The sequence below is a fragment of the Alosa pseudoharengus genome, unplaced genomic scaffold, assembly GCF_046254945.1.
Source record: "Alosa pseudoharengus isolate Yale_2024_CS ecotype anadromous, Long Island Sound unplaced genomic scaffold, YU_APseudo_1.1 YU_APseudo_1.1_scf_5, whole genome shotgun sequence".
Taxonomy (NCBI): domain Eukaryota; kingdom Metazoa; phylum Chordata; class Actinopteri; order Clupeiformes; family Clupeidae; genus Alosa; species Alosa pseudoharengus.
Window position 1 is genome coordinate 30653569 of NW_027468837.1, and position 24695 is coordinate 30678263.

The 24695-nt window shown below is 39.4% G+C and overlaps 1 protein-coding gene and 2 long non-coding RNA genes across 3 annotated transcripts; all 3 read left to right on the plus strand.

Annotated features, from left to right (window-relative positions):
• The first annotated feature begins 338 nt into the window (after positions 1-338).
• LOC143104888 (class I histocompatibility antigen, F10 alpha chain-like) lies at positions 339-12609 on the plus strand. The gene is made up of 8 exons (XM_076269220.1): positions 339-480; positions 3229-3486; positions 7825-8100; positions 9137-9411; positions 9698-9713; positions 10219-10314; positions 10419-10436; positions 10546-12609. Exons 1-8 carry the CDS (start codon positions 423-425, stop codon positions 10854-10856), a joined length of 1308 nt encoding a protein of 435 aa, XP_076125335.1. The 5' UTR covers positions 339-422; the 3' UTR covers positions 10857-12609.
• LOC143104767 (uncharacterized) lies at positions 4872-7424 on the plus strand. Its single transcript, XR_012983128.1, has 4 exons — positions 4872-5036; positions 5765-5854; positions 6539-6624; positions 6730-7424. It is a non-coding gene; the product is annotated as an uncharacterized LOC143104767 (long non-coding RNA).
• An 8825-nt stretch (positions 12610-21434) lies between the features above and the next one.
• Positions 21435-23562, plus strand: LOC143104058 (uncharacterized). Its single transcript, XR_012982987.1, has 5 exons — positions 21435-21523; positions 22351-22489; positions 22749-22805; positions 22928-23013; positions 23225-23562. It is a non-coding gene; the product is annotated as an uncharacterized LOC143104058 (long non-coding RNA).
• The last annotated feature ends 1133 nt before the right edge of the window (positions 23563-24695 follow it).

Genomic DNA, 24695 nt, shown 5'->3' on the forward strand with positions numbered 1-24695 from the left:
GCTACACTCAGTATGCCTTCAAATGGGGCACAATACAAGTGCCCCACAAAATTGAGGAATTGCATTTCATAACCTATATATTATACAAGTTGCAATTTGCTTGTGATTATCTGTTCAATTACCAATACACTTCTATTGGCAGCATTCACAGAATGTAGGATATCCATTTTCTCATTCAGAGATAGTACACTAGTTCATTGAGGGAATGTGGGCAGACATGTACATGAATTGAAACATACTGAAATAATCACAGATGGAGTTCAACTGGTGTAACCGGCTGCTGAGCTGTTGAAGAGGTGGGCGGTCACTACTGAGCTCTATTTCCGGATGTGCAGGTACAGATTTCAAGCCAGAGCATGTACTAGATCCAACTGCAGGACGCCCCGCAAGGGGTTCTACGCGTGGAAAAAGCCTGTTAAACCATGGGTTTTGTTATTCAACTTGTACTTTTTTGCAGTTGTCTTCACTTTTCTACCACCGGTGAGTCTTTATACTTGTTTATGTTTTATTGATTGCTTACTAAATTCATTCATTCATTCAACCTTTATTTATTCTGGGAAGTTCATTGAGGGTAATCCTCATTTTCAGTGATGCCAGGATTACAATTACAATAAAACAGCAATAGATGTAGTGAAATGTACAAATAAACCAAAACAAAATAAGCAATAAAAAACATACAATTTTAGAAGGTGAAGGGAAAAGTGAATTAAAACAGTTACAAGATATGTGATTACAGATTTGAATTGACCAAGAAAAGAGTTCATTTTTACAGTGTGTTGAAGATTATTCCAGGAAGTAGTCATTAGAGCATTTGACAGAGCCTTATACGTGCACTATACATGCACTATGCATATTGCGTTTGCCCCCAGCAAATCAAAGGCACACTATTGAAGTTTTCTACCTTAATATAACAACTTTGAAGTAATTTTGATGGTAAACAAACTTGTAATAGGGAGAATTGTGCATTAGCATAGCTGGCTGATGCCCACAGGTGGAGAATCAGCCTTGCAATTTGGCTGACAGTGACCCAGTGACATCTGGTGAGAATTGTGAAACATTACCTGGTCAGTAGATATGGCTCATTGGAGATTGTCTTCGCCTATTGCTAATCGTGCGGCTACAAATGCACATGTACCGGTGTCCAGGGAGAAAGAGCTCAAGCTGTGACGGGTATTTACAATTTGCGACTAGGGCATGTACTATGTACATTACATTACATTTAAAAAGATACCCGAAACTGCATTTTAATCAAGGCCCCTTGCCTCCCCCTTGCGTCAAGTTAGTGAGAGTTGACATGCCATCTCCTTTCCCCTCTTTCTTTTTCTATTTTAGCCACCAACAACTTTTTTTCCTGTATCCATCTTTTTCCATAGACAGCAACTCACTACTGCTCGCTAAGCGCTCACGGCGCCCCTACTCCCTCTTCTATGTCAAAATTCTATGATGGAATCTTATGAGATAGGGCGCCTGGCTGGAAATGTTCCAGTCAATTGAAATGTAAAAAAATCAAGTTGCGTATTATTTTTTATTTTTAAGCAACCACGTTTTCAAAAACAAGCCCAAAAACGCAACCCGCGACTCCACATTTTTCCAAGCGACTTTCTGTAAAAACAAGCCCAAAGTCGCGTATTATAAGCGGACTTGGCAACTATGAGTCCAGAATTCCAAACAAGCATAAAAATATTTTATTACATTACATTACATTACATTACATTACATTTGGCTGACGCATTTTTAACCAAAGCGACTAACAACATGGTAACAGATTAATGTTATTTTATGGTTAGTTTATGGTAACTTCCCAACCATGTTTATTTCTCCTCGTGCTAAAGATGACCAACACACTTAATCATAAAGGACAAAATGCAGATCAATAGGCTGTGAGGCTGTGAGTGAAGAAGCAGCATTTCTATAAATCTGTATACTAACACTAAAAACAGCATCAACAATTATCAGCATCAACAGTATAAATCCTAAGTTTGTCCAAACACTTGATTTATACTTTTTTTCACAATAACTGAGTTAACCCTTGTGTTACCCTCAAATCTTACTGACATGCTTTATCCTTGGGGTCAATTTGACCCCAGCTAAATAAACCCTCAGAAAATGATTGAAAAATAACTCATATTGTTACCCAGTTTTTTTGTGACACTTAACAAGAGTGTAATAACCACCATCAAAAGCCCTACAAAACAATCCCCTTTATGAACCTTGGAACCCTGGCTGGCAATATTGCCCATCCAGTGTCAGCAGCTCAAAGGCTTGCTGTTGCTTCTCCTTTTGACTTATACAGTCCTGCCAAAATGATTTATATGTAATATGTACTTGTGTATGTAATAATGATAATAACAATAACTATTACAATAATAATATCCATAATGTGTCAAATATTCATGTATCTTATGTTTCATACAGCTGGGGTCAAACTGACCCCAAGGAACATCAATGTACAAAATATTTGTACAGGACACTGAAAACATATTATTGTACAAATTTCATGCTAACTCTGTTGTCCCTTCAATTGAGGGAAAGTCATGAAACATGAAGCAAAAAAAAGTGAACCATATATTTTATGATGTTAAACGTTGCTTGGGGTCAAATTGACCCCAAGGATGATAGGAGGGTTAAACACACATAGTGTCTTGTAAGGATCTACATGTTGCACTACCTGGCTGTGCTACCTACCAGCAGGATGACTCAAGTTATCTAGGACTAATATATTTATTTATTTTCCTACCGACAGTACTCAAACAACAGGGGCCTATTGAAAAAGGCCGGAGTTTCCCTTTAATTGCATGGGCCTAGTTTGTCATATGATCAGGTGTCTAGTCCTTCTTGAATTATTTCCAATAATAAATATGCAATATATTATGCATTGAGACAAATTAAGTTGAGTAATAATAATAATAATAATAATAATAACAAATATTCCAGTCCTCATGATGTTCCAGTAGAACAAATCCGGCATAATACTAGTGCCCCCTGATATACCATCAGAACTAATCTGAACATCATACCATTACTTGTTGCATATGAAAACATGCTATAAAAATGAAACATTGAATACAGTTGTTTAAGCTAGCCTACAACATTAACCAACTGTAGCAATATGTAAGAGGCAAAAACTTCTCACTCAGTCATTCTGTAACAGGGGCTCAGACATTCTCTGTCCATCATCTTGCAGTTTCATCTGATACAGTGTTCTGTTTCATTTTTCTGCTTTTCCAGAAATCCATAGCCTGCAGTACTTCTACACAGCTACATCAGGAATCTCAAACTTTCCAGAGTTTATAAGTGTTGGGAAGGTGGATGGTGTGGACATTAGTTACTATGACAGCATCATACAGAGGAGTGTTCCCAGGCAGATGTGGATGGAGCAACTGGATCAGCAGTACTGGGATTCAGAGTCCAGCGTGTCTAAAATGTATGATCAGATCTTCAGGCTGGGCATTGTGACTGTAGGGCAACGCTTTAATCAAACTGGAGGTAGGTTCAGCCACTCTTTAGGTAAAACAGTATGTAATAAGAACCTTGCCTAGAAACACAAGTCATAGCATAAAAATAACTAACATAACTAACGGGCTGGACGCTTTAGGCTATAGTCTTTCTACATGGGTTTAGTTAATGATCAGGCTGTAAGATCACACTTTAATAGTGATTGGTGTAAACCGGGACATTTTAGCTTCCTGACAGGCTTTTGTCGGGCATCGGGACACACAACTCAAACTCGGTTAAACGGGGAGGTCTGGTCACCCTATTCTGTGTTCTAATTGAATAACTTGCCTTTCCAGATTAAATGTCCATACTGGTTAAGAAAGGCATATTAACAGTCTCTAAAATAAGGGTAGCTTCCTTAGTATAGCGCCGTTGAAAGTTTGCACATTCTTTTAAACGCGCATCTTTTTTTCTCTGTCGCTCTCTCGGGGGTATCCTCCCGAGCATCTGCTCTGCTGCCAGCACTGGCGTGTCCCTCAACATCGCCCAAAATGCTTGATTGCGTTGCATTCTCCACATTTATAGCTAAATTTTCATGTACCACATCAGTGTTTTTGTTCAGTGAATAAATTGCTTTACAATTACTGTCGGGCCCTTGTTATTGCCTGGCTCGCCTCAGCTTGTAGCCATTCACACCTTCATCTGCATGTTCTTTTAAAACACGCGTTTTTTTCTCGTTCTCATTCAATCTCAGAGGTAGCCTTCCGAGCATTTGATCTGCTGCCGGCTTGTGCCTCAACATCGCCCAAAATGCCTGACTGCATTGCATTCTCCACATTTCTAGCTAAATTTTCATTTTTGTTCAGTGAATCTTTTATAAATTGCATTTCTAGATAAATGCGACTTATATATGTTTTTTCCTCTTCATCACACATTTTTTGACTGATGCAACTTACATACTTGAAATGTGTTATTCACAGTTTACAAATCTTATAGTCTGGGTTTGTAAAGGGAATGTAAAAACATCTTCTTATGGAAACATACAGACTGTGATTTAGCTATTCTCATTCTTCATACAGCGGCAGCATCCGAAGCATATCTTCTCCCCCAAGACCAAGCATACTACCTTGCACTTACATCAATATAAATCTTAAACTTTTTTGAGAGTATCTGGTCCTAAAAATGAGATGGCTACACCAATATATAGTTTAACACTCTCCCTCTCTCTGTCTCTCTCTCACACACATGCACGCGCACACGGCACATACACACACACACAGTGAATATATAGTGTATATATAATGCACTGTAAAAAATGATCGATGCAAAAAGTTGTACAAATGAGGAAATACATGTTGGCTCAACATAATGGTTGTGTAAACAAAGAAAAATATGTTTGGTCAATGATTGCATGTTTTTCATTACTGTACTACAAAATGTTCATCAAGATAAAATGTATAATTGTGTTCACGGAACTTTTAACGTTGCACAAAAAATATTATGTTGGCCGAGCAAGAGGGAATCATCCGAGCATGAGCAAATGAGTTCTACTACTCTGGAATTTCCCACCAAGAGTCACGACCGTCACGACGTTGTTTGTGGTGAGTGCTTCAAAGTTAGCTCTCTATCTTTGTGCTGTGAGGTAATCATAAAATTAAGGTTAATAATATCTATTGTCTATCAACAAAGTTTGAAATAGCTATATTGTCAGTTACTACAGCGATTAGCAGTGCTGGCAAATCACATTTTTAACTCATAAAAGTTAGCATTCCTTTCCAACTGGCATGTGGTTTTAACGTTGACCCTAACAGTTAAGTATCGCTATATTGCATGGCATGTTACCGTTTAGTAGTTTTTCCAAATTCCATTTGCATTCTGGCTTATGATATGTATGATTATTGACTTTGCTGCAGCCAGCTAGTCTTGGCAACTTTTGCGATCACAGAGTGTCGGCTAGTACTAACGGTTAGCTGGCATTCAAAGCACGTGTGCCCTCATGTTAGCAGCTAGTACTCTGCACAAAGCATCCTTATGCAAGGGTGAAATAACATTTCAGTCTGATTAAAAAAATAACCAGTTGTGCTAACACGAAAACGAATAGCTGCTACCAGAGTTGTAAGCTGTTTAACATATTTGGACGTAGCTCTAATCAATTTGCCTCACCAAACGCCCTTTTAGCCTGGTACCCAGCTATACGTAACCTAGGAGAGGCATGATTGCTAACGCGCCATGTTTAAGAATACCCTAAAATACTTAAGCATAGTTTAGCATGGTTGTCCTGTTTATAGAATTATGAGTTATTGATGCATTTGTCTTGTTTGTATTTCAGGTATTTTGTTTCAGGCTTAAAACTAAATGCAGTGCAGCTATTGTAAGACATCCTGCTGTAAGCACTACAGGCTTCATCATTGGCAAGCAGGTAACGTTTTTTTCCCCTGCATTCATCCAGACTGTGTTTGTATTTTTACAAAAACAGGGGCCTTAAAAACCCATTTATGGAGAGCACATCCTAAAATAGACAGGCGCATGCACCGACCATGCCAGTTTTCGGTGTGAATTATGTGAATTCTCAAAGCAGTCAACTTCCCTGATCAAGACCTTGTGATCAACATCATGTATGCATTACACAGAGAGATTCTGGTGTAGTATTAAGCTGTTTTTCTCCTATCATATAGCTCCATTTGACCAGCACCTACATACACTACTGTGCAAAATTGACTAATTTCACCATTGGTTCATCTTGACCAGCCTCATGAAAGTCACCTGACATGCTTTTGGTCAATATGACTGAACAAAAAACAGCCAACAAGTGCACAGCATGTTTGAGAACTATTTTAGGACTGTTAGAAAACCACTTTCAGTATCTAACTTAACTCTGGGAATGTTATTCCAACAGTTTTAAGGGATCTGCGTACTTATCACTTGTTAGCTGATTATCCGTCGCAGATTGTAATCTTAATGCATTTCAGGTAGCTATTTCATGAAGTTGGTTGTAATGAAGCCCAAAGGTGAAAGGAGTAAGTGATCCTAAACTGTTGCATTGTAACCTCTGTGAATTAGGTGACTTAATAATTAATAATAATTAATTTTTTGCACACCACAGATCTAACTACTTATAGACGGTCTGCTGTTCTTCATGGTCTTCCCCTGTACTTAAGAGAAGCATCTGCAATTTCAAAGACTATTAAGGTAATTCATTTGAAAACTTTATGGTATTACTGTTCGAGATGCAGTAATGATTGCTTAAGACATGCTTTCAGTCTGACACTAAGTGTCATTTATTGTCTTTCACAGGATACTGACTGAGGCACTGGGGCCACACACAAAAGCCATGAACATGGGGATCCTGGAAGTAACTGACAGTTCTACCAACTCAGGACCATATCCCACAGTGGTCAATGTGGCTGTAGTACTGGAGGAGGAAGTTGTCATGGACAATCTAGGAGACTTCACAAACCCTCATGATGCTCTTTGGTCTGCTTTATGCTCTAAATATGGAGTACCCTAAGGACTTAAGGTACACATTCGAGGCAGTCCAGACGATTCTCTTAAACCTGGGAAAAAGCACAGCAAGGATACAGTCCTTGAAGAAAGAGTTATTACAGGTGTAATGGTCATTACAGTACATGTTAATTGCCAGTCATTGAGGTATTTTGAGGTATCAAAGGTTTCATGCAAATGTTTCTGTTAAATGGCAGTGACTTTTTTTGTTGGATTTTTGTAACTGTTCTGGAACATGTCACAAATCATTTTGAACCAATTTTACATCAGATGTTCACAGGCAAAGCTGTCATGTTTTACTTTTGTTTCATTTTGTAAAGCAGATATTTGTTTTTCCAATACAACTATTGAGTGACATGCCATGCTTTCTTGAACTCTCAGATCTTGTTTCTAGGACACTGGTTAAATACTTGTGTAATATTGCACTTGAGCCTTACAGGCGAGTTCATATGGATTTAAATAAATAAATAAAATGTACTTTATCAGAACATAGTGTGTCATTTATTTGAAATAATGAAAAATAGACATTTTGGCCAACATGAAATATTTAATTAATACAACATTTTATTTCAAGTTGAGTCTGCTTGTTGGCCCAACAAGCTATGGTTAGTCAACAGAGAATATTTAATTGACACAACATTCTATTTTAAGTTCAGTCTACATGCAGGGATAGTCAGCACAACAAAAAAAAGTTGGTTTCCGCAACTTAAGTTGGGCTAACTAAAAATTTTAGGTGCAACGGGTCACTAGAATTTTTTATGTTGGAGAGGCATATTTTTTTTTACAGTGTGCATATGTACTGTATACATCGTGGAGTGATGGTAATGGCTAACACATGGATCTGTTGTCATGGAACATTTTTAATTTGTCTTCCTCTGTGTCTCTTAGGAGTGTATGTTTTTCAGAAAGCATATGGCTGTCATTGGGATGATGACACTGGAGCTACCCATGGTTATGAAGTTCTTGGTTATGATGGAGAGAACTTTCTCAAACTAGACCTGAAGACCATGAAATGGAAAGCAAAAGTGGCACATGCACTCCCAACCAAACTAAAGTGGGATAATACAGAACATTTTATAAACAGGAGAGTGTATTTCGAAGAGACATGTATTGAATGGCTGAAAAAATATGTTCATTATGGGACCAGCACTCTGGGGAGGAAAGGTACAGCAGCACAGACAATACTCAACTTGCCAGTTTTTATAATAGGCTGAATTGCTCTTGTAGTAAAGGACTTACTGAAAAAAGTATCATGCTTAAAGGAATTATCCGGAGTAAAATGCACTTTAGATCGATTTACGGATGATTGGGGGTACATACGTTGAGTTGACATCAAAATCATGTCATTCGGATGTGTTTTGAGAAAGTTCGATTGTACCGTTTTCAGTCACACAACTCGTAGCCTGGAAGTGAGCAGGGCATTTCAATTTCGCCTCTACAAAACGCTATTTTTATACCTCTTCTACAGTTCCAAACAACATAACACTTACGTGGTAGTGAGTAGAGGGTCCCTAAAGCCAAACCGAAGTATCCCGAGGTCTTTATGTGGTCGAATAGAGAGTCCAGAATGAATTTCATCAAGCCAGTACCTTTCCGGAAATGTTGCCATCTTTGCTGTAGGAGTCTTATTGCTGAGTGTGTTGTAACACGCTCTGGAAATTCACAATTTCGTCGCCGTTTAAAAAAAAAAAAAAAACATAGTCCAGTCCATACAACTTAATTTCAATTTCGAAAGAAATACTGGACTATGTTTTTTTTTTTTTTTTTTAACGGCGACGAAATTGTGAATCGATCTAAAGTGCATTTTACTCCGGATAATTACTTTAATGAGTTATGAATTATGTTTATTATATGGCTCTTCAGAATGCTGCGGAAAGTTCCATTGACATAAATGGACTTTCCCAAGGTTTGGAAATCCCAGAACCATATAGAGATATTGTACGAGATAATGTATAATCCAGGGGTCAATTTCGGCAAATAGGCCCCTCCTGGATGAAGTAAGTCGTCGTCCTGTTGATCCTATTAGGACTTATTTTCCTTGTGTTGACTGCCAGACAATACATTATCCCTTCATATTTGTTTAGAGAAACAAGTGGCCGTAAACAATATGTTATAAGTGAGACCCTCCTTGTGCTGTTTTACTTGCATGCATACAGTAATTGATTCCCACTGTTGATCTATCTCTATGAAATAATTTCAGTTCCTCCAGAGGTCACTCTTCTCCGGATGAACTCCTCCTCTCCAGTGGTGTGCCATGCTACAGGGTTCTACCCTGAGGCAGTGAATATCACCTTGAAGAGAGATGGAGAAGAGATGCAGGAGGGTGTGGTTGTGAGGGAGACACTGTCAAATCATGATGGAACCTTCCAGAAGAGAGCTGTGCTACCTGTGTCACCTGAGGAGTTGAAGAACAGTATCTTCACCTGTGAGGTGGCTCACATCAGTGGAGAGACAAGCATCACCCTGAAGAAGATGGTAAGATACACAATGTGGATATGGACCACTGCCTTGTTACATTAGTTTGGTATTAGTAAAACCTCCCAAAGCCTCAAATAGAATGTGAATAACTGTTGTAACACCATCTGCTTTTTAATAAACCAAACCCATCACTATAGCACATGTATTGCTGTGTAGTACTGATCTCTAGCTTGACGAGCCAGACCCACATTAAAATGTAGGGTCTGGGCACTCACCGTTGGCAGTGCTCAGTCCGAGGGGCGGGATAATCGGTTGTCTTTCAAATTCCCTCTGCACGCAATAGGACAGCTACAACTCTAGTTAGAGCTAGTTGGCTAGTTCAAACTTTTGCCAACTTAGAAAAAGCTTAACTCGTGTCACACTGTACGCCAACAGCAACATCCATCTTCTTTGTTTTCAAGTAGCAGGAAATTCAAGCCAAACCATTGCAACTCTGCCATCAATCATTATGTTAATCCCGCCTAACGTCTCTATACACAATGTGATTGGCCCTATCAAAGTTTAACTTTTCCAGCTCACAAGCCAACAGAGAGTTGCTAGACTAGCCCGTGCAGTAAATGTAATTTGCTGCCGCTAGGGTGTGTCTAGATTTCTAGGCTAACTGATCTCAACAGTTTTTCATATAGTAAATATTAATGATTCTAAAGGCAAAAATTTTAATGATCACTGTCTTTTTCTGTATACCCTGATTGGGATGTCTATTTTCTTTATGTATATTTGTGATACTGCTGCCAGTTTTAGTCAGATAACAGGGCGCACGGGTAATGAGAAGATTCCACTAAACAGAAACTTTTTTTCCTGTAGGCAATTCCCTTGGCATCATTATTGGCTGTGTCATTGCTGCTCTTGTTGTGACTGGTGTGATTGTGATTGTTGGGTTTGTCATGATGACGAAAAAAGGTGAACATCATTTCTTTCATGCATTTCATTGTTTTAAGGTAAAACTTTTCACCCTTGATGATGCATCAGCTTAATCTTGCTTAATCTTGCTTCTACTTTTACAGCCTACAAGAAGGCAGAGCGTGAGTACTGCAGTTATAAACCTGGGTGTTATTATAATATTATAAAAGTTATTATAACTTCCTCCTGGTACAAACAGCAACAAGTTTAATATTTGTTTTAATTTCTCAGATACTGATTCCAGTTTCAGTACCATGACATCTGATACTGATACTGATAAGAAGGAGGAGGATAGTACCGTGATAGTGATTCCAGTTCCAGTCCAGTCCCAGGTTCCAGTTCCAGTTCAGTTCCAGGATAACTCCAAGGAGGATAGTACCAGTACTAAGATACTGAGTCTGATTCCAGATTCCAGTACCACATCTGATACTGAGAGAGTGAGAAGGAAGATTACTCCAAGATCATCAGGAGAACCCAAGGATATTGGAACACTGAGCTACTATCCCTCAGCACCTGCAGATGTTAGACCAGGATTCATCTGAGTGACTCATATTGGTAATGAGGTAGACAAGTTAGTAGTGTAAAGGGCCTTGCCCAAGGGCTCATACCGGATCACTTTACCTGAGATTCGAACCGGTGACTGTCTGCACTATAGAGCAGGTGTTAGTGTTGTTACCAGGTAAACCACTTATGAGCTACCCAGCCACCACCAGGGTTGGGTCAGATTACTTTGAAATGTAATCCATTAATGACTAGTACAGACTATACATGGCAATTTAGGATTACATTTTACACAACTTGCACACAACATGCATTCTTATTTTCCACTGCCTTTAATTCAAAATTGTGGCAATATTGGCAAATACTGAATGCATTTTTCTTGACTGGAACGGGTCTATCGGTCGAAGTTGACGGCTCCATCTTGGGTTTTGATTTGAACCTTTTTCTTGTCAAGACACTACACAGGCAATTGGATGATAGTGACATTTAGTGGACAAATGAATGGGCTGCTTGTCAAATTAAAACATTAGTTAGGCTATCATTAAAAAGTTGCATTGTTGAGATCACAGTGACCCATCGACAGCGATGCAAGCATAGTTTTCAGCTCTGCTCACATAGTCTTATTTTTTCAATAATCCTACCATATACTTCGAATACTTCGACATCTATCTCATCATGAATCCTTCCCCAATCAAAGAAGCAAGGAAAAGGGAAAATGAACAATCGCCTTTAAAGAAAATACTGCCATCTGCAAGGAAGAACTTGATGCAGCTATTGTTAATGGCATACAACTAGCCCTCCAAGAACAACAATGTGGTCTAGATATGGCTGTAACCTCCGCTGTCAGGGAAGTTGTGGACTCTATCTTGGTCCCAGCACTGCGTGATTTACGAACGGAAATCCCCGACTACAGTCGACAACAGTATAGAGAAAGAGCTTCAGCTCTGCCATGAAGAAGGCTAAAGACATGGGCCTGGAGCTATTCCTCATCTATCCTGCGCAGGTTAAACTGCAGTACAAAGGCGAAAAGAAGATGTTCGACTCCCCTCAGGCTGCCAAAGATTTCATCAACTCTCTTCCACAGAGGTCCACCTCTATAACGTTACCGCCAGTATGGCACAACGGTGGAGGTAGGCTACTCATGCAGCCTCGAACCCGACCATAGAGAAGAACCACGGGGATCTTCCACACGCCAGAGAAGACAACTTAATGGACAAAAAGGAATGAACTTACATCACTTAACCTGCAAGTTATGTAGCAATGGTCAGTCTCAGAATCCTTAACGTTGCACTACACTAGCATGCTAAATTAGCCTAGCTGTACCAGTTCGAATGGTGATGAATGTATTCATTTCATGTGTCATGACTGTGTGAGTTTATCTGATAGCTGTAGCCATTCGTTGTGGTGGATTGGTCACGAATCAGACAATGTTTTTGTTTTTACATACTTACAGATTTTTGTCTGTGCGGTCGTCTGTGTATGTTTTTGTATATAGTTTTCCCCACCCCCAACATCAGCATTGGGGCATCTGTACGGTAATTGGCAGAATGATTACACGCTTCTCTTATATCTTTTACTAACACGTTTATATTTTAAGACAGATTTTAGCTGTATAACATGTTGACGCAGTCATTGAATATATTATCACTCACTGTGCATGGCCTAAACTCCGCTATCAAACGCACACATGTTCTTGAGTATCGTAATAAGGTAGACATTGCCCTGATCCAAGAAACACACCTAAAACAATGTGATGTGGGACGATTTCAAAATAAACATTACATATTTATTACATCATCAAGCGCCCTAAATAAGACCAACGGGAAAATAGCCTGCAATGTAAATGCCACTGGAAATGATGACAATGGAAGACTTGCTTTTTCCTGTGTTAGCACACTCAATCATAAATTAGCTTTCACATCTATATTTTGCCCAATAGTTAGGGGAATCATGTAATTTTAGGAACGGTTCATATAGATTTTTGCAACTGGTGATTTTTTACTTGCTAGGACCCCATTGAATACAAAACAGCCTGTTTCCAATTTTTTCTTCATTTTCACTGCCAAAATTCAAGATGGCGGACAATATATGCAGAAAAATAATATAAAGGCTTAAAGTGGTCAACTTTTTGATAAATATACACCTAATAAGGTAGACAAGTGAGATACAGACTATTTTCAAAAGAGAGAAAAAAAGAAAAAAAAAAAATCTGCATCTTGTTTTATTATTGAAGAGTTCAACAAAACATTGTCATTGTCACTCAAGTATTTATCCTCACCACTGTCACTGTCTTTTTAATATTGGTGCACATCTCCTCAGAGCCTTCACACCTGCAAAGTTGCGTGAATGGTAAGTTGTTACTCTTGCAAGAACACCTTCCACTGCATTGGCTGGCAAAACAACAACACTTCACAAGTTCTTCAACAGCCTCTGGTGCTGGTGTAAGTTTTGACAGACCAGGAGCCCATTGCCCATCAACAATTTGTCTCCATCCCAATGATAGTGGGTCAAGAATCTTTGGAGCAGGCACTGTAGCTTGTGCCCAAACATTTGCTTGCCTGTGTGCTCTCAGAATTTCAATTTCAATTTTATTTCTCTTATAGAGCGTCAAAACATTACACATGTCTCATGGCGCTTTACAGAGTGTTTAACATTCAGACAGGGGTGAGGAAAAACTCCCAAGAATTGGAGAAACATATAGGATGAAAGCTCAAGCAGATCCACGACTCAAGGGCCTGACCCATCTGCCTGGGGTCAGTTACAGGACAGTAAGATCTATATACAGACAATAGAATATGGTATTTAGAGCCACCTGAGGTATATGTTACAAAGTGGTTGGATGGTTAGATAACCAGTATGATAATGCATGAATCCTATTTAGTGTTAAGTTCAAATAGTCCAGTGTAGGGGATGAATTGTCCATAGGAATTAGGACAAGTAGTGGGTCGCTAGGCTGCGCGGGCAGGAATCCGAGCATGGGGACAGCAATAGGCGATGGTAGGGCAATCATAGGGATGGGATTTCCCTAGTTCCCGAGTTTTTCCACTCCCTGGTTGGGTTTTAGAGTTTTAAACATGTTCCACCGAAGGGCTTTAGCTGTTTGAAAACCATGTTTTGAGGAGCTGACACACAAATTTCTCACATCCAGCTAACACGTCTGGAGATGGATGAGGACCTACTACAAGCCTACAAAGTGTGTTAATGACACCATCATGATTTGATTGACTTGAAACAGAAACCTTTCCTTTCCCACGGGATAAACAGTAAATGGCGGGACAAACGGTTGACTTTCAATTTTCTGATAGGATAGGATACAATAGGATACCCGATAGGTCAACCGACTCTATACACGATGTGATTGGCCTGACCGAAGTTTGGTTTTTCCACCTCACAAGCCAACAGAGAGTTGCTAGACTACCCTGGCTGCAAATTACATTTGCTGCCGCTAGGGTGCGTCAAGATTTCTAGGCTGAGATGTATCTTTTGTCAACGTTCTCCAGTGGCCATGATAATGAGACTGTCTTTGTTGATGTCTAGTACCCTGCGAAGGGCAAGCACCAAGACATCTGTGTGACATGTGTAGATATGTGGGGTTTTGCCAAAATGACTTACTGCTACTACCACCTTTGTGTATATGAACTGACTGGCAGTTTACATAGTTCAACAGCTTTATGAGCAAGGTAGAGGACGGGGTTGGCTTTGGTTTCTTTCGATCCCAGGAAAGCTTTAAAGTCTTTGATTGGTGTGGAGTCTTGTATTTTTTATCCCTTATCATGTGCTTTTCCCATTGTATGGACCTGTCTCATCCTGTCTTTCATGGAGTTTGTGATGGTATAGTTGTTAAATAATAAGTATATGTCATTGTAGCCATTCTGCCAGATCTTGGCAACAGTTTATGTCACTTTTCCTGACAACCATCTCCTGCACAACAGCCATGCCATTAAGATGCTATCCAATGTGTGTGTTAATTGCACTGAGCTACTCTCTGTAGATTGTTCAGAGGATGCTGTTTCTGAAACCAGTCACAATTCATGGATGAAGGCAGACTTAGCTGTAGTGGGCAGCGTTAGGCTTGCATAGAATCAACAAATTCATATGTTCCCACAATTTCCGGCAAGTCCTGTTAACAGAATTATTGAAGACCAAAGAGCTCATTGTGGACTTCAGGAAGTCTACAGCTAGCACACACCCCCATTCTCATCAATGGGACTGAAGTGGAGTGTATCACCAGCTTCAGATTTCTGGGTGTCCACATCTCTGAGGACCTCTCTTGGACCCTCAACACCTCTACCCTGATCAAGAAGGCTTACCAGCATCTCCTCTATCTGAGGAGGCTAAAGAAGGTCCACCGGCCTCCTCAGATCCTGGTGAACTTCTACCCCTGCACCATCAAGCGTATCCTTACCAACTGTGTCACAGTTTGGTATGGCAATTGCTCTGCCTACGACCGAAAAGCACTGCAGAGGATGGTGAAAACTGCCCAACGCACCACAATTTCCTCACTCCCCTCCATTGAGGCCATTCAGGTTAAGCGACAGGGGCGGAGCCAGACAGCTCAGAAAATTTTGAAAAATAACCCCTTAAATAATGACTTCTAGTGAATTCTGTGTAAACTAATGGACACATTGAGACTTTACAAATGTGAGACTCAAGGTACTGTATATCTGACTGGCACTTTGGGTCTTTCAAGAGGGGTCTATAGGCATAACCTATCTGATCAGCATGCAATTAGTTAATTAAGCGTTTTTTATGAGTTATGGTTTGTAGGCTATATTATAGCCTAGTATACTATGCTGAGATAACCCTGATGGGATGCTACCTTGTCTCAATACATTTTTACTTTGAACTCTGGCCAAAGTAGCCTTATGGTCAGGTTTAGCACAGCCCCACATATTGTGAACCCACTTATAATGTTCAGTGGAACACATGAAGCTAAGTTTAATCCAGGGCTTAAAATATTTTTTTCAAAATGGGGGGGGGGGGGGGGGGGTTCCCCCCTTCAGTGCTTCACATAGTGGGACTAATTCAGTTGGGGGGTGGGGGGGATACATTTTACAAACTGAAATCACATTTTCCTTATAGGCCTACAGGCGTCAATGAGAGAACACATGATTTTGGTTTCGATTTTCTAATTGGAGTAAGTCTTTGTGACAACACGTCATGATACATTTGATAATGTGTGATCGTTGTTTTGGTATGAAGCATCTTTTACGTAATGAATGCGCACTCTAGAAAGTGAAAGTAGCCTAACCAAGGCCTACTATGTCGGCCTACTATATCGTTGTTTTGGTATGAAGCATCTTTTACGTAATGAATGCGCAGTGGTGGGTAGAGTACTGAAAATCTATACTCAAGTACAAGTATATTTACTTCCTTCAAAATCTACTTGAGTAAAAGTAAATATTCCAATTGGACAAACCTACTCGAGTAAAAGTAAAAAAGTACTTCTTTATGAAACTACTCAAATTACAAGTTACTTTTCATTTTTGTATTGATGTGCTTGGATCAGTGAAAAAGACATAACAGGCCCTATTTTGGTGATCTAAAACACATGGTCACTTGCAGATAGCTTAAATACATTTAGGGGTTTGTCCAGTCCACACTCGGCGTGGTTTTGTTATCAAACGTCAGGCTCTGAACTAATTGTTCAGTTAGTTCAATTCAAAGTTTCCATGAGGAATCTGATCTAATTTTTTAAACGAAAAAAGCCATCTTTAATGCAATTAATAATGTAGATTACAAAAAGCATGCCCACCATTCATAATTCAGAGGTTGTTTAAGTTCTGATTTCAGTGAACAATTCGGTTGTAACATTTCCATAGCAATCACCAACACCAGACTGAAGACGCCTTATTGCACATCTGAAATCTCTCCATGATCTGACAGTCCTATTGGTATGCATGCCACAAGATTTTCAACGCTATTGCTACACCAGTAGGCTACGGAGGAGAAAGGGCCCGTGACCTAAAGCAATTGTTTTACAGTCCTTGAACAATCATGCACGAACCGTACGGACACGGAATAGCCACAGAACGTTTGCAGAGATATGCTTGCATTGGCTACACCAGATGAGCAAGCTAATATAGCCAATATTACAGATGTATGGTCTACAATTAAATATCTATTTAAAAATACACAATGGAGGATGTTTTAGAGCGTGATCTGCAGGCGACTTGTTGGCTATTTTTAGAAAGTGCGCTGTGGGCGCCGTAAAGGCATCCCGCAGGCTATGGTGCCCGCCGGCACCGTTTTTGGAGACCCCTGAGTTATGTCAAGAAATAGCCTTTGTTTCAGTCGAATACAGCTAGGACTAGCTCGCTAATAAGTAGCACTACGAGAACCATTGATAGAAAACAATGCAATTTACCTCAACATTTTGAAGGCTGATATTGTTATGCTTAGGCTGACACATTCCTTTCATTATGGTTGTCTCCCTTCCTTCGCATAGGACGGAACAGTGTTGCAGATGTGGCCAGACGTTGACCATGGGAGTGGGGGCTGCTTTTGGTAGTAGGCTACTAACGTTCATCTCTGCATCCATGGCGTTTCTAGTCCTCAGTACCAACGTAACGGCCGACTCGTCTCCTCTGCTGTGTAATCGCAACAATGTTGCAACCTAGGGAAGGCACATCGCTAACGTGTATGCTTGTATTCCAGTCAATGAAGATGTGTAGCCTACTTCTATCGAAATACTCATTTTAATGAAGGCCCAATGGGAAATGTAATTGAGTAAAGAGTACAATTCTAGTTCAAATATTTACTCGAGTAAGAGTAAAATTACAGCCTTAAAAAAGGAATGTGGAAAGTATTCTTACCCCGAAAAAAGTACTTTTTTACTCATTTGCGTTACTTGTAACGCGTTACTACCCACCACTGTGAATGCGCACTCTAGAAAGTGAAAGTAGCCTAACCAAGGCCTACTATGTCGGCCTACTATATCGTTGTTTTGGTATGAAGCATCTTTTACGTAATGAATATGCGCTCTGTGTCTGTGCTGTCTCCGCACGTCCGCAATTTATTACATTCCTCAAATGGAGAACACATCAATCCCATGGTATTTTTTGCCCTAAAATGCATGAAACATGCAAGTTACATCTCCGTTTCATATTTGCCTAGGCCACTAGCCTACAATAAATGAATTGAACGAACTCAACTGACAACAGGTAAATCTACTGATTCAGTCATTGAGACTCTACAGTACAACAAACTTTCTGTCTTTCTGAAGTTTATTTTTGTATTCCGGGGTACAGTAGCCTAATTGCCTAATGTCTTGACAATAGTTTTTCTTACCGGCTTGCCGTTTAAACTTAGCCTAGAAATCTAGACGCACCCTAGCGGCAAATTACATTTGCTGCCAGGGCTAGTCTAGCAACTCTCCGTTGGCTTGTGAGCTCGAAAAATTAAACTTCTATCAGGCCAATCAAATTGTGTATAGAGTCGTTAGGCGAGCTTAACCTAATGATTGATGGCAGAGTTGCAACGGTTTGGCTTGAATTCCCTGCTACTTGAAAAGAGATAAGATAATGTTGCTGTTGGCGAACAGTGTAGCTGACGCTGGAAGGTCAGTTGAAGCATAGGAGGAAATAAGATATTTCATGCGAATGTATCATTGAATATTGTGTGTAAGAATTGAGTCATTGTATTTGGATTATGTAATTCGTGTAAATTGATCATGTTTAATTTTGTACTTGGGCGGAAAGGTGTGTTTCACGTGACCTTTCCTTATTTGACTCGGACGCGTTAGCGTTCAGAATGGACTAAGAATAAGGCCGCATGTACGTGATTCTGAAGTTGTACATGAATCTAAAGTTGAACTGAATTCTACTGCTGGCTATCAGGCGCACACGGTAATGAACTATTTTATATGTATCGTATTTTAAAGATTGATTGTATGTTTCTTGTTGAGATGTTATGTGTAAAACGGTTGTTGTAGGCCCCAGCTGTGACGCAACTGGCTGGGGCTCCTGCACCGTACGCCGGCGACCCAGGTTCGATTCCCGCCCCGTGGTCCTTTCCGAATCCCACCCCTGCTCTCTCTCCCATTAGCTTCCTGTCACTCTCCACTGTCACTATCATTAAAGGCATAAAAAGGCCAAAAAAATATACTTCAAAAAAAAAAAAAAAACGGTTGTTGTATGTTTGTCTTTGTATGTCTTCTTAGTTTTCACAGTGTTCCAACAGTAAAAAAACTTGGATATTGGACATCAGTATGAGACCGTGGAGTCACTGAATTTAAGCTATAGCCAGTGGATAGTTACAAACAGTGTGATACGAGTTAAGCTTTTATTAAGTTGGCAAAAGTTTGAACTAGCCAACTAGCTCCGCTGGTGGGAAACGCATGGGACTCAAAGCGCTGTCCTATTGCGTGCAGAGGGAATTTGAAAGACAACCGATTATTCCGCCCCTCGGACTGAGCACTGCGAACGGTGAGTGCCCAAACTGTGGGTCTGGCTCGTCAGGCTATGATCCCCGTTGAGGTCACGTGGGAATCTCGAGTGAAGCTGGCCAATTTGAAGTAATGCCCACTGTAAGATGATTTAGAGATAACAATTATATCTGAGTTGGTGCCTTTATAAGCTATTACTGTACATGAAGGCTAATGAAAATGACAAATCCTATAGCCTAGCTTGTCATGAGAAGCACATTTTTAAAAAAGGTGGCTATTGGGTAAGATGAGCCATAAGAGGTGGGGCAAGTTGAGCCACTAGCTATTGGCTACACTGAACTATTCTACATTGTTCTGCTTTTAAAGGAGACATAGAAAGGACATCCTTCATATGGAAATACAAGTGATGTCATAGCACAAAGCCATTGTAGTTTAATTGTGGTTGCCAAAGAGGGCACCATTTCATCAAAAGGACAATTTCAACTCACCACCTAAATATAAGGTTTTAATTAGGCTTCTAAAATTGCAGTTTATTTTTGATAAATTAATGTTGAAGATATTCTATTTTAGCTTATGAGAACAAGGTACAATGTTCCATGCATCCATTCTATGTCCCCTTTAAGCTTTAGTTTAAAGCCTGAATTGGTTGCCATAGTTGTTATAGGCCATATTTTGTGTTATGAACACTGAAAGGGTTAAGAGTGAATAAAACAATCTTTTACCTGAGATTTTTGTTTTGGCTTAATTTACCCCACACATAGGCTCATCTTACCCCGTGCATGGGGTAAGTTGAGCCACTTTACCATTTTTTTTTTCAAAAGGGCACTTGGACCATAGAATGTTAATGTACAATAGCAGGACACACAATTTGATATGGTGTGAAGATTGCAAAAAAAAAAAAACGTCTTTAACATGTGGCTGTGATGAAAAATGTAAAAAGTGGCTCATCTTACCCCTCTCTCCCTATATATATATAGTCTATGAGTTACACCAATATTGTCTTGGTTACATATTGAGCAGCTAGTTACGAGACCATGGTTCAGCAACAGCCCAGATAGCAAAATCAGATTGGCAGATAGCGGACCTCTCAACAGTGGGGGTGTTCAGCGTCGAGTTTCAGCATGCCTCTCCGCTGAGGAGCCCTGTGATCCCACAAGCGGCTGCTGCCGAGAGAGAACCAGGGAATCAGCTCAGGGGGGGGACTGTCACACATGCACACCCACACGCACACACACACACACCTCACTCCTTCTGTCACATAGCACGATAGAAGAGAATGTTGCCATCTTCAACATGATAAATGTCAAACAGAATGTTTTGTGCATAAAAATGACAGTGCTGGTGGTATGCTGCCAGTGGCGTGCTGCTTGTGGTCCGCCGTTGGACCACCATCTCTCTAAATTTAACTTGTCATGAATATTAAGAAAAGTTAAAAAAATTATATATGAAGTATAACTGAACAAATGAAAAAGATTTTATAATAGTGGCAAAATATTGGGCAATATGTCTGCAACCCGCCAGTGGACCACCAGAGAACCGATGAGCAAAATGCTAGCGGACCGCCAGCTATGCCCCCAATGGACCGACAGTGGTCCGCCAGCCTCTTGCTATCTGGGAGGTGGCCCGCCAGCACAGTGCAAGGGCCATTGTAATCAGAATACCAGGTAATTATTCTATACTAGACTGAAAATGTATCATTTTGTTTTGTTCTTTATGTGTAGATATGGAGCAGGCAAAAAAAAAAAAAAACATTATGGTAATACAAGCAATTTTCTCATCATTTGTAACAATAGCTTGTGAAATGACTACATGTGAAATTAATCTTGATTTACTCTTTTCCCCCCCTAGTGAATCTGACTCTGGATATGAAGACCGTGTCTTCTTTTCTCAAAGCACACGATAACAAAACTTCAATTCTCTGGCCTGATTTATCAAAGGTTTTGGGCACAGAGATAAGATTTCTTCATGCGTTATGTGAAAACTCTTTCAGCTCAGGGAAGCACTGCACTGTAAAAAATAATACTGTGGTTTTGTTGCTTTAACTTAATTTGTTTAGTTAATATAACTAAACTCTGTGAAAATTGTCGAGTCAAAAAGAAATACTAAGTTTTCACTGATTCAACTTTGTTCTAAGTTCAATGAACAAGCACTTTGTTGTCTTCACTTAAATGAACAAGTAGCCCTAACAAAACACGACACATGCTCGTTACTGCCACCTCTGGCCAGACCTGTTTACATCACTTTGCCCTGTTGGAAGAAAAGCACATGGAGGAATCGTCTCAACTTTCATCCGACGTAATCCGTCAATATTCAGTGTTTTTGGTGAGTAAACTTTAGTACACAACCACTCAATGAATTGAATGAGTAGAACTATTTCCATATAATTGGATGAAACACTTGCATTTCGTAGATGTTTTCGCTTAACCACATATCTCGCTAGTACCAGTAAAAGCTAGCTATCATAATGCTGTAATGTACCAAGCCACTTGAAGAAAACAAGTCTTTTCTCTATTCCTTATGGTTATTTCCCCTGGTGTATTTAAAATAGCTAAGGAGATGTTTTTGTTTGTTTGTTTAAGGCAAGCCAAGTTGGTTGGTGGTTATCTATTTGCATACATTCACTTAGATGGGTACGAACTAGCCTGCTAACTAACGGAAGCTTCTCTTGTCCATGAGCATGTTCTCCCTTCACAAGGACTAATGACAATTTAACCTTAATTCAGATTAGTAAGGGTGATATGTTTGTTTTCACAGTTTGAGCCAAAAGTTTACTTTAAACAGCACTGAGAGTGTGTGGCAAGAAATGAGTCAATATCAAAGATCCTTTAGTAGCCTACATCCTATATCAACCATCTCCGATGCTATTTAGCACAGTGGACATAAATGTAGAATATTATTATGAACCCATTAAGCATATCTTTATTAAGCATGACTTCATTCTCACTATGTTTAGTATAGGTGATAAAAGTTACCTAAGCATTTTTACAGTGTTCATAGAAAGTCCTCATTCAAATCTGAATAATATTGTGTATTATAATGTAGGCCATGTAGTATCAATGTTTAACAGATATCTCAATAGGCCTAATGCTTTTACAAACACATTTTTGTGCATTAAAATCTCAGATGCTTGTAATTTATCTCTGTTACAGAAGAGTGTTAATGAAGTGGACCTGTAAACTGAGCCCATTTTCAACGCGGAATCAGAGGGTCATCAGAAGATATACTCTGAAGCACGGACAGCACAGCCACTTTTGCCCCTTGCTCTGCTTGTTTTATCACCTTCAGAAGGCAAGTTGACCTCAACGGACATTTCTACACACAATTGACTTTTTTTTTATTTTATAGTGTCACCAGGTATTAACAGAATTGTCTGTAGAATGAACACAAAATTATATTGATTTAATGTCTTTTATCTTTTCTTTTTTGTTGTCATATTCTGCATTCACTGCATCCTCACGGAATTCAACTGTCTGATGTCTGCTGATCTCTTGAGAACCTTCCTCAGTGAACTTGATGAATATCTGCCCATGTTTCTTGTCCTTTTCAGAAAAAGGGACCCTGCCATCACAAGCTCCAAGACATTCTTAGATAGCTTGATGCTCATGTAAGTATTGAACATATGACTCCTGCATTCTATGATGTGAATATTAATGAGCTCAGAGTTTTTTCTATTTTGTTTTTGTTTAACATTGTGTTTGCGTTTGTGTGTTTCCTTTTGCATTTCAGGATTCCAACCAGAATAAGCGAACAACCTGCTTGGCATGCCCCACTTTCTTCGTCAAGATACTTCCAGCATTCTAAAGACCTGTGAGGTTGGTTTAGCAAATGATTTTAAATGTGATTTGGAAGCACTGGTTGAAATACAAGGACATGCTCTACAGATGGAAACTCATAATTTTATAAAGCATGTAACATTGTATTTGAACTAAGCAGATTATTTTAACTGTTCTAAACTGTAATAGAATAAAAGCATGTCCCTGGTAATGAGTTAAATATTCACCTTTCTGGTGATTTGTTTTTCAGCCAACTGGTCCAGTTGAAGATGTCTTAAAAGAAACCAGTGTGGGGATCCTGATCGTGTATGAGGACTGCAGCAAATGCGTAGTTCTACAAAATCAATCACATATGTCTTGTTTTGGAGGAACAGTTTATCGTCATGGACATTTCCAATATTCCAAAGGCCTTTGAACTCTTTGGACTGATGGGTCTCAATATGGACTACCCGAAGCATCTAAAATTCACGTTTGAAGTACAAAAGCTGTTCTTGAACATTGGAAGGAGCTCCTCTTCACATGAACATTGCAGCTGCTTTCTCCAAAACAGGCTGCTTGGTAAAGAGTAGTACAACAACCTTCCGTAGAACTTGGTCCTCAGTTTTGATTTGTTTTTATGTGTGTTTTCAGATTATTTTTTATAATGTAGCATAATGGGTTTCCCCCCCAAATTTGATGTGCTGTACATCCACCTGTGTATTTTTAGTTAGTTTTTGTTTTTTTCTTCGATATTGTGATGTGCATCCTCTCTTTGAAAAAAATAAGTATAAAAGTTTTTAAAAGTTAATAAAACTAACAAGGAAAATACATGTCTGAACAAATTTATTTCAACTAATGATTCTATTTTGAAACAACATGTAAATTAATCAAGTTAACTTACATGGCTTTTTTGACACAACAAGAGTCTATGTAAAATTTTCAGTTGACTTAACTAAGAAAGATAAGTTAAATCAAATTTAATTTTATGTCAAGTTAACTCAAAAACGTTATGTCAAGTTAACTCAAAAACGTAAGGCAGCGGGGTAACAAACCTTTTTAAGTTAAAAGGGCATATTATTTTTTACAGTGTGGGGAGGTTAGAGTGGGTATAAGAACAGGCAATCGTGGTACAGTATGTGGGGGTGTGCAATGCCACAGCAGAACAAACACAGAGGATCTCTTTGACCCTGTGGTCAAAATTAATCCAAGACAACTGGTGTGAGACTGCAGCTTTATTCAAGACACCGGGAGCATGTTACCCACATGAAATGTCAAAGTAACAAGCCGACATATTTGTGGGTGAAGCCAACTCTTATACCCTTAACACACACCCACAGAAATCACAAGTTGTCACCCTCCAGTGATCACCTAACCATCTGGTATTTTAACAGAGATAAGAAATGTTTACGACCCCCCATCCTGAGGGTTACCCACAGTTCGGTGACACAGGGGTTAATTTAACTAAACATTCCAAAATAGGAGTTTCAGAAAACACAAGGGTCAGAGTAAGGAGATGACAATTAGATTTCACTACATGCATATAAGGTATACTAAACATTCAATGAGAAACATAAAAATTATCCCACAACCCCACAGAACGGCTTCTGGGTTCTCCAGTATGAGAAAGGAACTGGACTCTTTGCCAACACACTAAAATTTGTGTCACCAGACAAACATCTGATTCCTCTGATTAGTCCTAAGTGGTATTTCACAAAACTTAGATATGGTATTAAGCCAGGATT

Coding starts and splice junctions, on each gene's coding strand:
- LOC143104888 (XM_076269220.1), top strand. CDS start 423: ATGGGTTTTGTTATTCAACTTGTACTTTTTTGCAGTTGTCTTCACTTT. Junction 3,487..7,824: donor ACGCTTTAATCAAACTGGAG/GTAGGTTCAGCC, acceptor TGTGTCTCTTAG/GAGTGTATGTTTTTCAGAAA. Junction 8,101..9,136: donor CAGCACTCTGGGGAGGAAAG/GTACAGCAGCAC, acceptor AAATAATTTCAG/TTCCTCCAGAGGTCACTCTT.